Source organism: Strigops habroptila, chromosome 6, assembly GCF_004027225.2.
Source record: "Strigops habroptila isolate Jane chromosome 6, bStrHab1.2.pri, whole genome shotgun sequence".
Classification (NCBI taxonomy): Eukaryota; Metazoa; Chordata; class Aves; order Psittaciformes; family Psittacidae; genus Strigops; species Strigops habroptila.
The window spans coordinates 37,753,301-37,767,891 of NC_044282.2; the positions used below are offsets into that span (position 1 = coordinate 37,753,301).

A 14,591-nucleotide genomic window follows, 5' to 3' on the forward strand; every position below is an offset into this window, starting at 1 on the left:
TTTTGTTGTGAGATGTATATCTCCAGAAATGAGAAGAGGAATCTCTCACATTAGAAAATAGCTGCTAAATAACTAAAACAATGCATAAAAATAACCCTCTCATACATTTGATAAAAGTTAAAGTGATTTCCTAGTCCTAAGTAGCAAATTATATCTTTATAATGCATTTACCCTGCTTGAAATATGTGACTTCCTTTGGAAAACTTCAAGTATCTTCTTTTGCAAAACAAGTAGCGTTGGGAATTAACAGAGCTCTTTTTTTATTTTTTTAGTTTTTGTTTGGTTCGGGTTTTTTTCCTCAAAAAAAGATGAGAACTGTAACAACAGTTAAAAAGAGGAAAACGGACTTTTTTATCCGATACAATCAGGTCCTTTTCTTTCTGGCCACTTATTAAAGAATTCTGATATTTCATTGATTGTTATGGACATCCGCAAGAAGAATCAAAGGTATGAACTCCAACTGCAGCTTAGCACTAACAATAATAATGATACAGTCTTGAAGTCCATACCCTTGCCCAAGCAAGCTCCCAGTGAATAATAATTTCAGTAAAGTAAGAATTAGTGCAGTGCACTTCTGTGCAGTTGAGAAATTTCTAGAGATCTGGGTCTGTATAAAATGACAGAATCTTCTAAGAAGTTAAGCTGCACTGCTAGGGCTCTATATCTTGTTGTTGCATAGGAGATTAAAAGTGCAGCAAAATCTGATTGAAAAGTGGAGGGGCAAAGATGAAGTTAGAGAGAAACTAGACTTCTTGGGGATGTGCACACAACCCACCACCTTCCTTGTGTTTCTAAGCTGAAAACTTAAGCTTCAGCTGGATCTTCCATTTAGATGTTGCTTTGTGTTTGTGAAGCCCAACATAGTTTGGGTCTCAAATGAGAAAGAAGCCATAGGCAGGAGTTTTGTGGTTCACTGCCTGAGTGTCCCAGATTACCCAATAATCAGGACACTTATTTAGAAGAAAGGTGAAGAAAAAACCCAAGCCCAGATGTGATGGTACCACTGCTTGACTATTGGATGTATTGTGCTGGGAAGCATGTGTGGGTTTTTTAGCTCCGCTCTTGAGTATGCTTCATTTCTGAGTTAGCTAAATCTTTCTAGGATAGTTATTGGGGGGAGGGGGGAGGGAGGGGAGAGGGAGGAGAAGTTGACCATAGCCTAGCTTGATTCCTATTAAATAGGTGAAATGGGAAGGAAGATGTTGTAACAGTTACAACGGTAACCTGAGTAACTTTCTGGAAAGCATAGGCACTGACATCAGAGGAAAAGCCTTGAAAGCATGAGATAGGAGTGCTCATCTATTTAAATTGTAATGTGCAACAATGACAGATCATTACTGCCATCATGTTTGGAACGGTAGTCAAAAGCTTCAGCACACATTCTGGTATGTGGCAGAGACGAGGGAGACTTGGGTTGAAGGATATTTACCAACTGCTCCCTCACACTGTATTTCATCACATCCAGGAGAAACAAGTGCAGGTCTAATTGAAAGCGTGTGAATGAGAACATTACTAAAACATCACTAGTATCTGAAAAGTTTTTTCCACTTTAAATGTGGAAGCTTGTTACGCGGTTGAGATGGGAAGCAGTGGCTGAAGCTGAATTAGTGTAACAAGATGTCCTTGTATTAGAACTAAGAGGCATCAATCTTAGTGTCCAACAACTTAAACTGGAGGCTCACTTTTAGTATGCTTTAGCATTCTTTGGAGAGGGCTACACAAAGGAAGACAGAGAAGAGTCTGACATTAGCATACATTTTCATACACCTGAAGAACTCACAGGAATTCCTGATGTCATGTTGAGGTCCCTCCAGCCATGTTGGTCCATTGAGCTTCCCCAGCTTGCATGCCAAGGAGCCAGTGGTGGTTTTCAGACTGTGAAGACCACACATGTTGCATGGGCGTTCATCCCCAGACAAGGAGCTGATACTTCCATGGACTCCACAACACATCTGGAGATGAGCCCTGGGGATGCATGGGAGGTCCCCATTTTTTCTGAGTGGCAAGTGCATATGATTTCAGAGATAATATGGGGAATGAAAGTCAAAACAAAGTGGGTTTTGTGGGTGGATGATGTTCCTAGCTCTAGGGGAGTCAGGTGCTGCTGTGTGAGGGCTTTGGCTGAATTGAAGTCAGATGGGATTTTAAATGCTGTTACCATTTCATTCCTTTAGATACCCTGATGCTGACATACCATAGTATTACAGTGGAATGAAAATAGTTCTGCTTTGCTTTCCTAGTTTTCTCATAGATGCCATCATTGCTACAAATTTATTTTATAAAAGTAAGTATTTTCTGACACCCAACCTATTTTGTTTGCTCAGATTGGTACCAAGTGTCCTCTGTCACTTGGTGCATCATGCTGAAAGTCTTCCTCACCTTTACAAAGTGAGGAAAATTACACCTCTAGGAACAGTTTTGGCTGTGCAGCTTAAGCCATAGAGTGAATCAACAGAAATTGGTCTTCTAGTAACAAGACATGTTGGGAATTGGCAGAAGTTAACCAGGACTGAACAAGAAGATTGTAAGAATTTGTAGTTTCTTTTCTGAGGTAGAGATAACCAAGAAAAGGGGTAGCTAAGGTAGATGAGCTAGGTTATATGTTCTCTGAATGTGAGAAAAAGTAGCCTTTTCAGATACTGTGATGCTTGGGTCAGACTTGCAGTTTACATTGATGGATTCACATGTTCCAGATTTGCCACGTGCACGCCAAATACTAGATCAGTGCCTTTCCCTGATTCTCCATAGTAGCACTCTCTTCTTTTACACTCAGTGAGGTGCACCTTCTGCAGCCTGCATCTTGAACTTTTTGCGTGTGGTTCCATGCTTCATTCCACCCATTCTCAGCTCATGTCCCCTAATTATGACGATATTATGATAACTCAGCCATTTTATTTTAGTAGGTATGTCTCTACTTAGCTTATCCTCTGTGAGCCATCCCTTGTAAAGTGGGTGGATTTTGTTTCTTTATCAGACCTTCACTGTCAGCAGTTCCAAACATACTTTCTCCAATCCCAGCAAAATTTTCTTCTTCCAGAGCAACCCTCAGTATCTTTACCCTCAAGTCAAGTAATCTTTTTGTCTTCCCTATTCATTCAAAGCCCTCGGTTTATTTTCAGGTTTATTTTTATTCATTTACACTTGCAGGTAGCACATGAAAGAAACCTGATTGTCACCTGGTTGCATATAGGGCACAGAAACTTGGTGCAGTTGTTGCATCTCTGGATTAGACGGTTCTCTCCCTGCCTACTCCTAAACTGCCCTTTGCCTCTCCTCTCTAGTTCCCCCTTTCCCTCCAGATCCCAAGATTATTAGATTCTCTGCTCTATCTATTTAACTGGTCTTCTGACTGTGTCCAAACTTAAATCTATAAAACTAATATCCTGTATTTTTAGATTAGATTCTTTCACAAGACAAAGAGAGCAAACAAACTGTTAAACCACCAGAGGTTTACTTGAGAACAGCAGCTTCTGCTAAAGAGCATCTGGGTCAATAACTACTTACTTCACATCAGCAGCAGCTGAACTGGGAAGTCTGGCAATGCCCTGAGTTGCCTGGGGAGGGAAAGAAGGGAGACTGGAAAGTGACTCAGTGCTCTGATGATCATCGCATCTTCGTGGATTTTAACAAGACCTTGAAATGTGTCTCCTGCTCCCCCTGCAGGCTTTGTGACCCTGAGCAGAACAGGGGTTGTGTACAATCCCGAATTAGCAAACCCTGGTGTCTTGTAAATAAAACAGTGCACATATTCAAACAGTGAGCAAAATAAGGCCACATAGGCAATACTCATAGTGATTTGTGAACATCTGCTTCCCAATATTAATTCTGTTATGGCATGGGATTTTTGTTAGGATTTTCTAAGCTTTTCAAAATCTCAAAATCAGTCTCATGTTTAATGACACTGCTTCCCTCTAAACATCCAGGAACATTCTCTGAAGACATGGATCCACAACAGAGCTCAGCTTCTCAAGCCCACCAATGAGAGGCTTTTTTGTGCAGATGATGCATTGTTAGACAGAGACACAGATCTTCCAACTCAGTTTCAGAGAAATTGCTTCACAGTTCTGTGTTGAGTTTGGGGGAAAGAGCATGGTCAGCTGCTGCTCTCTTGGCCCTCGGGCATTTTAGCTAGGAGACTGACCAGTTCCTGACAATGAGGTGGAACTTTCCTAAGCTTGTAACTAAGTCCAGACTGTGTGGTCTCTTAAAATCAATATTCCTCCTCTGCCAAATTTGAGAGAGCAAATCTACAAGAATATGTCCAAGAATCTCATGGGAGAATTATTGAATATTAGCATAACAAAATGTTTTTCTTCCCCAAAACTTGTTCTCGGAAGTGGCCAACCCAATTTTTCACTAAAACTTTCCAAAACAATCCAGCCTGAGGCAGAGACAAGGCATGGAAAAATATAAGCTCCAGCAGTTAAAGGCTGACAAAGTAATAAACAACTGAAAGTAGGGCCTTATGATGGAAAGTGTTAGGGAACTTTAACTCTAGATGTCATTGCCAGCTTTGCTTATAATAAATGTGTCAGTAGCAATATGAAAAGATGTGTGCAATAAGTTAAAGAAATGCTGTATTAACCTATTTTATGCAGCATGTCTGCCCACAAATTGCTTGCATCTCAGTATGTTTCGAAAGAAAAGGATTTTTTTTTTTCACTGAATGTATTAATTTTCTAACTAAATGAACTAGGAAATTGGAGATTTTAATGTAACAGTGACACCCTGTGGCCAGTAGTGATTGAGTTAACTCTGAAAATAGTCTTTTCTTTTGTGACGCATTAATCTTTAGCAAGAGTGAAGAGAGAAACAGAAGCAGGAAGTAAATGCAGTTAACTTTCAGGGTTTTCCACAGAGAGATGTTGTCCCATTTTATTGCCTTATATGCAGAAATTTATGCTTCCAATTGCTCAAATACTAAAATAATATTTATTTACATACATTTGTTTTATTGAAATAAAGGGGGATGACAAGTCTGGATTTTAGGCAACTTGATAATGTAACTCATGGAAGGCTCTCTGTGGGCACAGCCAACTTACAAAGCGTGGCTGGCATAGTTATTTATATTTCTATGGTTATATTTATTTCTATAGGAGAAGTTGTTTTTTCTTGATGTCACACCAAGTAGTGGCGGGCAGCAGACTGATACCAGAGAGACATAATAAAATGACGATACCACACCATACCAAAAACACCATCTAGGCACTGACAGGGCTGCAGAATTAAATAGTATTAGTCTTGTGCTGCCTTTTGTGTGGACAATGTTTAACTTAACATGTGTAGGTCCTCCTTTTGCTTTTTCTTCCCTTCCTTCTCCCTTCCTTGAACAAATGCTGAACTAATACAGTGGTTCTTTGTCATATCTACATGCGCCCGTCTTTAAGGTGCCATAATACTAAGCTTCACAATGCTGTGGCCTTTAAACTTCGTGGGGCAACAAATCTTTTACTGTTTAATGCATACCTAAGATCTTTGATATTATGGTTGCAAAATCTAATAGTTTAAAAAGTCCTAATTTATGAGAGACCTGATTTATAGCTTCTGATTTATACCTCATGCATCCATGGAGTTACTGGTGCTGACCTTGCCATTTTTAAAAGAGGGACAAAGTTAAACTTCTGTCAGGCAAAGACAGGTTTAAAGATCAGTAAGGAAGGAGACTGATTGTCCCAGCAAGAAGTTATGGGGAGGTAGTAAAGCAAACTGAGAAACATGAAGCATTTATTATTCACTGGCAATAATGGTTTCCTGTTAAAATTGGCTATTTGACAAAGGTAATGAATTTAATTCCTCTCCCTCTCATAATGGGAGGAAGTTAGCATGGGACAGGAGCAAAAAGTCTTCTGCCTTCTCTAGAGAGTAAGCTAAAACTAGCCAAAGCTAAAGTTTGGAAGGTGTTCAGGAACCACTTTCAGGAATTTAGTGATTATCAAAACTCTGCAAGTGTCAAAAAAGATTGGAACACTTAAGCTGTCCTATAAGCCAAGCCATTGTTCACCCACACACACGTCCATACATAAGCAGCCTGGTGAGTGCTCATCTAGGACATATCCTACAAAATAGCTGCAGAGCAATTTCTCATGAATCTCAGCAGAATTTAGTGCCTGTCAGGAAGTGACAATGAGACTGTGAGCTTCTTAAAGATCTTATATTGACAGTGAATATGAGATCTGATTGACAGTGTTGCTGAAAAGCTTGAAACTCCTGTAAAAGGCTGAAAAATATTGGACATATGATGAAGGAAGTGGCCTTGTTTTACACGTTATGTCAATTTTTAGCTTTTCTTTTAGAGCTCCTTATGCTTTTCATGGCTGCAAAAACAAAACAGCTTCATAGCTGCTCAAACTTGCAGAGAAGTTATTTATTAGGTGCTATTTCAGACTCTGTGCTTGAACAGGCCGGGCTGTAATATTAACCTCCAAATTAGTTAGTAGTGCTGCTGAAGGATGTTTTCCAACATCTGTTTTTAGCACTGTTAGAATGGAGCTTGGAGAATGGATTATTTAATCCATATTAATGGAGAATGAGACCACACTGGAGATGAACTGCAGTGATTGTGCACATGAACCAGAAAACACATATGTTGCCTGTACAACATGCAAGAGCAGACAGATGCAGCTGAGGCTGCTGCTGAAATAGCAGTAGGTTGCAGAAGACATCAGAAGTGCTGTGAACAGAATTTTAAAGGGCGGCATCTTAAAGGCAGAGACACATGCTTATTGCATATTAAGATCACTGATTTGAAGACCTGACAGATTTGGAGGTCAGACAGAGCTGCTGTATTTATACACCATGTCAAGACCTTGTCTACAACTGGCTGAATGTTAAAATGGGAAATCCATCCAGATACAGATACAAGTTTAGAGACATAAATATGTTTATATAGTACTTCTCGGAAGTAATGGTTTAAGTGTCCTGTACTAGGGTGAAAACCATTGCCACAAAAAGGATGTTACCAATGTAAAGCTGTGACTAGACTTTCTTCTTTTTCTGTTTAGCCATTATGGTTGGTGGTTTAAAAGACAAAGCAATTATCACTGCCTGTCACCTGGAGGTTACTGCTCCCACTGCTTTGCCAGCAGAAGGCCTCGGTTTTTATGCTCTTGCATCTACACTAGGCAAAATTGACTGAGCTTACTCCATTTTCCAGTGGAGGCTGTTTGAATTAACTCAGATGAGCCTGCCTGAGAATACTAGGATGTGCTTTGACAAAGATATGCGTTTCATGTTACCTTCATGCTGCTGTGGTGCTCCATACCCCTCCATGTATTCACAAACACTTTCAACAAGCAATGATAAGCAACATGTACCCCAGTATTAAGAGACTTGTAGTGCAAATGCAGAATTACAGTGGCATCACAAAGGTTTGTACAAGCATATCAAGAAATTAATAAGTATATATATCCAATGCCTTTAGAAGACACCTTTTTAATGCTGGCAGTATATTTTTTTCTTGGGTGGTTTTTTGTTTGTTTGTTTTGGTTGGTTTTTTGTTTTTGGTTTTGGTTTTGGTTTTTTTTTGGGTTTTTTTTTTTTTTGTTTGTTTGTTTTTTTTTGTTTTTTTGGGGTTTTTTTTTGTTTTTGTTTTTCTTATAATGAGAGCCCTGTGAAGGACTGGAGCAGGCTACTGATAGTAATGTACACCCCACAGGAGGAGGTTTTACCCAGCTTTGACATGGCAAACTTTTCTGGCTGTTTTAACCAAATACAATTTAGTTGACATTCTTCCCATTTTTTGCACAAGGAGAAGCATTTCATTCACTGGGGTTAGAAAGTGACAGCTTATATACTACTAAAGTTGTTTCTGAATCTGCTGATCTTCCTTGGAAGTTTAACAACAACAATGTACCTCAGCACATTATTTGCCTATACCTTTCATTCCCATGTAAAAGTTACTGAAAATAACACCAAGAAGAATGCTCTAGCAGTTATGACATAACCTTACAGCTGGGGGAAAACTCCATGAAAGACACTTTCTTCTACCTTTTCATCTCTGAAACAGTAATTTCTGATGGAAATCTTAAAATCAGACTGAAAGAGCACACATGGTAGTGGGATGCACGCTTGTATCATACCAGCATTTCTACATGTTAGTGTTCCTTTTCTCTTCCCTAGGCCTTCACCGTACCCTAAGTCTTTGCACTAAGAGGCCTTAGGTGTGTTTCTGCAGGGACATTTGTAAGCCTGAAAGCTGCCACTGTGGAGCTGGAAGCAACGACTTCCAGAGTAAATGTATGCATCTTAGCAGCTAGTGCAGAAAGAGACAGAATTTCTAGTTGAAAGCTATCATAAATGCATATCCTCTGTGTATTGGACACAGATGTGCTGTATAACACATTTTCTGACCAGTGGGTTACACAAACAAAGTGTGTGACAAGAGACTGAAAGGTGAAACATGTACCTTGGTGATTCATTCTGTAATTCACAGATTAGTGTACTTTAAAGTACAATACCCCTTCTTAGAGAGTCTCATTGTGTGAGCACCATTAAACAGTACTGTCTTGCCTGTCACAGTTATGCATTTTGGCTCCTTTGAGGTCTTCATTACAGGCTTTGAGCAGCTACCTAGCCTAAGATGATGTTTCCTTTCTAAGAATAGGACCCTGGACAACACTTCATTGGATTACTCTTTAATATCGCCTTTCAGAAATGTTGGAACTTCAGAGTCTGTAAAGCCAACGATAAAGCTATGGAAAACACTGTTAAAACTTGAAGCAGATACAACAAAACATTAGAACTAGAAAAAACCATTCAAGGGCATATTTAGAAAGGGGACTTAGGAACTGCAACATGCAGACCATCATCTTTTGCCTACTTTGCCAGCTAGTTGTATACATGGCTGTGACAGAGAAGTCGGGCTCCCAGACTAGCCTGCAGGGAGATGTAGGTCCTTCAGGAGAGCAACAAAAATCAGCTGGCTATGCAGCCAGGCCTCTAAGCTGATCTTACTGGCTTGAAAATGTGAGTAACAGGCATGGTTTAACCTCAAATCTCTCTGAATCCAAAGTCAAAGTTGGAGTTTTGAAAACTTATTTGCACAGGAACTCCTGTCCTGAATCTGAGCTGTGATTGCGCTCTGATTCAGTCTGCCTGACTTCTAAACTTTTGGTGTATGTCTGCCTAAATTAACCCCAAGGGGGGGAGAACCCTCTAGTGTGCTTAAGGTAGTGAGAAGTTGGTGTCTTTGAAGACCTGATGACTTTTCTGTCTAATACCATTCCCTGCTTCTGATAATCTCTAGAGCCTGAATACCTCCAAAGGCATCTAACCTTCTTCAAGGGGAAGACTGAAGAGCATTCTCTGACAAGGGGAGACCCAGTGTCCTGGGTCACATACCTAACATGTTATAAGAGAAAAAAAATGCTTCCCAATTTCAGCTTTCTTTTAAAATCTAACTACAGAAAGAAGAGATTGCAAGAGGTCACTAAACAAATCAGTAGAAATTACTGGTCAGTTTTTTTCTCTACCCGACCAATCTCCCAGGGAAGGCTTTATCCCATAAGAAATTTAATATCTGCTGGGCAGAATTGGTAACTGGTTTACATTTTTTTAGTTATCAATTCTTGATAAAAGAATGTGCTGAGAGAGGATCAGGAGAGAGAAGGCATTTGGATGCAGTAGGAAGAAAATAAAAGCAGGAGGATTATGAATTCATGATAGCTGAGTGTGGTTTTTTCAAGTCTTAATTTAAATGAGAAATGTTAACACTGTGCAGCTAGTATTCCCTTAAAAATATTAAAAGTAAAGCTCAGAACCTATATCTGTAGAGAACTTCCATGATATCCACCTATTCAGTTATTTCAGGCATCTTAAAAACTAGGCTTTTGGATGCCTCTCCAGGCCTTCTAGGGTGTGAAATTTACTATTTTGGGGGTTGTGTTTTCTTCTAGATTGGTGAATACACTAAACAATGGGTCAGATTCACCGGGATAAAGTTCTTTAAGATTTTATTTCCAGTTTACTGATCCCATGAGCTCTTTAACAGATCCACCAAAATTTCATTCTTCCTTACATTGTGGTGTTAAATTTGAGTGAAAATATCATGCAGTGTTCCTCGTAAACAAGAACAAAAAAATTATTTATATGGTGGCTTCATGATCTTTTTAGAGGAATGAAAAGAAAATTAGAAGAGAAAAAATGCTCAGGAAGTTCTTTATGGAAGAATAACCATTAATACAAAACACATTTTACAGGGTAGGTGTCCCAAAATCTTTTGGATGACATATAAGTCAGATGCTAATATTAAAGACTTCCAACTTGCAAAGACTTATACATATGCTTAAAATTATACATTTGTATAAATGCCTTGATTGTGTTTGGTTGCAGAAATAGATGCAGGCTATTTAAAAACAACATGTAGAGAGATAAAGAGAGAAAAATCATAAAACTCTGGCTCTAAAACAGCAATCATCTTGTCTGCCAAAATCACATCTAATTCACTGTTAGTTCTGTATTCCACATCCTGTGTTTGAAGAGTCTTACCTTATAAAGATGTCGGAACTAAGATCATTATATGGAATTTCTCCTAAGGAACACACCAATTTGTGGAGAAATGCGTACTTTATTCATTGTAACTAATGTATATATATCCTGCAATTTATGAATAATTATAAATAGTACTCTGTGCTGATGTTGCATTTCTGTGTTGTTATCTTCCAGATGGGAGTTGCTGTAGTGGATTCATCTGTTGCAGGACTGGGTGGTTGTCCCTATGCAAAAGGTGCTACTGGAAATGTAGCCACAGAGGATGTGATATACATGCTTAATGGTCTGGGGATCAACACAGTAAGATATTTTTACTTTCTACTTAAGACTTTAAGGAATACAAAAGTATTTTTCTAAAAAACATATAATACATACCTGACAATTACTTGTGCTGTAAAAGAAAATACTGGGAGCAAATAGTAGTTTTTACAAATTCAGTTCTTTAACATGGCTTGACAGGTATGTTCTCTTCACTAGCAATTTAGAGTAAGACTGGTTTGCATATTTGACAGAGATTTGAATAACCCCTCTCTGCCTACCTGGAGCTATGAGATGCTCAGTAGTAACTGCTTTGAGTCATTACTTTGCCTGAGTAACCACAAAAAAATTACTACTGTAGACATTGCCCTAGAAGGTTGACCAGCTCTACAGTGGAGAGACTGAGCAGACCTCAGCTTTTTTCACATACTGCTTATTAATTTTTTGTCAGTTTTTCTGGCTTCAAAGTGGAGAAAAACTGTGGCTTTTGAAGCGCAAGCACAGGGTATTGCTATTTCTTAGGTGCCCACTTGATTTATTTCAGAATTGTACAGAATCTGTTACTGGCTAGCAGGCTTCACAGTCGTTTTTATTTCCCACCCTGTTCTTGGAGGAAAGGGCAAAGCAGCTTATCTGCACTGAGCTGCACTTTAATAAACCTTACCAGTGAGCACCTAAACTTCAAAAGCACACATTTAGTATCCCTGGCTTGTTAGTTATGTTAGTTATTATGTATTCCTGAGAACCAAATAATCATAGAATCATAGAATCCTAGAATAGTTAGGCTGTCTTCTCCAAAGAATGTGCTTTTTGGCCTTCCTGTTGATCACCATTGTTCTAGAAATTGGCATACTGAGTTTGTACTGACCCAAGCAATACAGTGACTTTACCTGTAATTTAGGCATAGACTTAATAGAGTCAAATTCAAGGAGAACATAAAAAGAGCTCCAAAACTGCAATGTGTATGGTTTGTATTTAAACTACTGCAGAAAGAAACTGAAAAGCCTGATGTCTGAAATACAAAGATGTGAGTTACTGGGGTGCTTATAATGTGTCTGTAGGTTGCAGTTCAGTGTGGCATACATGCCAGTGGAGTTCCTTGACATGAAAAGATCATGGTACTTTTTTCTGATTTGTACATCCCCTGAGCACTGCAAAAGCCTATTCAGAACCTTACAGAGTTCACTGAAATGCTTATCTGCTTTCATGTGCTTCTTAAGGAATTCTGTGTAGGTTTCAGATACCTGTTCAGAACAAGTTTAATCACAAGTGCCCGTTTTACAAGTGGACTCTATTTCAAACTGTTCATACATGCTTTGGGATAGCTTTTTTGTCAAGAAGGCATTTATTCTTTTGAAACAATACAGTTCTTTGGAATAAGGAGGAGAAATTGTGTATTTCACTTTACATTGCTGTGCAACTTAGACTTTCTGTACAGTCTTTCCTTGGGCAAAAAAAACCCCATCGACTTTTCCAAAGCTAAAGGAATCAATTAAATAAAAATATCCTTATTAAATCAAATATACCTTGTTCCAGGCTTTTTGATAAGATTTATTAATCTGTTAATGATCTTTTGCCCAAGAAGGAAGCAGGAATCTAGCTTGTCCTGAAGGTTGAAACCAAATCCCACAGAGACAAGAATCTCACCATCAAATGCTTACTTCCCCTTTTGTTCTTTTTTCCTTTTTTTTTAATATTTTTTTAATTTAAGATTATGCAATAGTAAAACACAAGGCTTTGTTTCCTGACCCTTTGCTGGCCCATTAAGAAAAGAGTGGTTTACTGGTTGAGAGATACAGACCTTCAAAATTACTAGCTTAATGTATGAACTTTGGTCTTTGCAGTGTTGGTTGGTTTTGGTACCATGGCCAATTCTGTAAAATCATATAATCGTTATCACGAATGCCTATTAATATGTCCCTTTTTGTGTAATGGCACGAAATGAAATTATAATTACTACTGCCGTCCATTTGCAAGGAGTGCTTTCTCATGTTCCTCTCAGCTGTGCACTAAAGCTTTAATTTTGTTGACTGAAGTCACTTAAAGTGTCAACCAAAGGATGGACAGTATTTAAGTATGCATTACTGGGTTCAGATTGACTAGCTATAGCAAAATAATAATTTTGCTTGTTCTATACTGTTCTTCAGAACATGTAACCAAGAAGTGACACATGAAATGAATCTCTGTCAGGCTAAATGTTAAATAATTTTCTAGCAGAGCCCATCTGCAAAGAGATTTCTTGGTTCTACCATGGTAATGGATAAATAATTGTGCCATAGATCATTAATGCTTATGCAACTTTGTAGGGAGACATGCACTTTCTATAAAAACATTTTCTATATGGTTCCTATGTAATTACACTAATAGTATTTGTGTTTATGATGCCTTCAAAGTGCTTGGCAAACAATAAGCCTTTCTGAGAAACACCGAAGTACTGTTAGCCTCACATTACTGACACCAAAACTGAAGTACAGAAAGATAGTAGACTTGGTATTTATGAATGCTGAATGACAACTGATTAATTGAAGTCAATGGGAGTTAAAGGACTTTGCCTTCTGGCAGAAGCTTTTCTGAGTTCTTAAGGCACTTATCCAAGTTCGTGGATGCTATTGGAGGTACTTGTTCTTGTGTTTCATGGTTTCATTCCTTGGTGTCAAGGAATAATTCTGGATACATGGAGTGGTTACCAAGTACACTTAAGCACATTTCTGAGTATCTGAAGTCTGAAGATACATTATTTTGACTCAACAACCTTACTCAAACACCTGTCACTACTCTTTCCTCATCCCCACCTGTGAGTCATACTTCTGAATGCTAGGTTTTATGCCCTAATGGTAATCCTCTTTGGTTCACAACACTTACATGAGAAAGACAATTTAAAAGGCAGAGATGCTTCTATTCCATTTAATGAATGTGTACTGTGAACATATGTTTCCTATCAATACATATTGCATTATGCAGTGTTACAGTGCTGACAGTGTGAATTTTGTATAGTTTGGGGTTTTTATTTTGCTGTCTTCCATAATCTAACTACCAAGTATATCTATGGTGGTATGTTTCTCATTTGTTCTAGTAAAAAAAGCACAGATGCTCTAAGAATTTTTTAGATTATGTTTTATGCAATAGCACTCTAGAAACTAATCCTAAGTAATGACCAATAAAGGATAAACAGAATAAGCTGAAATCAACCTTGTTATAACTGTATTAAAATGAGACAGTTATAAAAGGATGTCTTTGAACAATATGTTTTAGATGGTACTAAATACTAGAGCCGATTAGAAACTTTGAAGCTTTTTTTTTTTTTTTTAAAAAATTAAAAATGTTTTTGATTACATTTCCATGAAGTAATTTCTATTCTCATTAACATATTTAGCCAATTCCAGGAATGAAAAAGGCAAATTTTACCATAGAATATTGAAATAAGAACTAGATTGAATTAAATGATTAAGCATCTAAATCAGGTCTTGGTCTGAACTTTAGTGCATAAATCCATAAGTGTTATGAAAGTCTATTTCTAGTTCAGTACATCTTCTGCTCTTTAATGTTGGGTGACATTTGTCTCCCAGTTTTATGTGACTGCTCAGTGTATTGGTAATTCAAAGTCCCCTTTGCATCCCTTGTACAGGAACTTTACTGGCTTGTAAATTCCAATCTTCAGAGTAAGTAATTATATCACTCATATGATCTAACTCAAAAACTTTTACTATACGTGAGTAATCCAGGAGGCTAATCATGAAGTATTTTTTTCCTCTTTAATCAGTGATCTGATTCCATTTTAGCAACCAAGCACTACTGATATGTATCTCATGTTAGTTAACGGTTGCTCAAGGGACTTTTTTTGGCAT

At 38.1% G+C, this 14,591-nt stretch overlaps 1 protein-coding gene across 4 annotated transcripts in view; it reads left to right on the forward strand.

Annotated features, from left to right (window-relative positions):
* HMGCLL1 (3-hydroxymethyl-3-methylglutaryl-CoA lyase like 1) overlaps positions 1-14,591 on the forward strand; it is an 82,853-nt gene that overhangs the window by 62,390 nt on the left and 5,872 nt on the right. For all 4 annotated transcript variants that reach the window (XM_030490797.2, XM_030490795.2, XM_030490796.2 and 1 more), the window contains exon 8: positions 10,663-10,788. In XM_030490797.2, the coding sequence (XP_030346657.1) occupies positions 10,663-10,788 (126 nt within the window). The remainder of the gene's footprint in view (positions 1-10,662; positions 10,789-14,591) is intronic.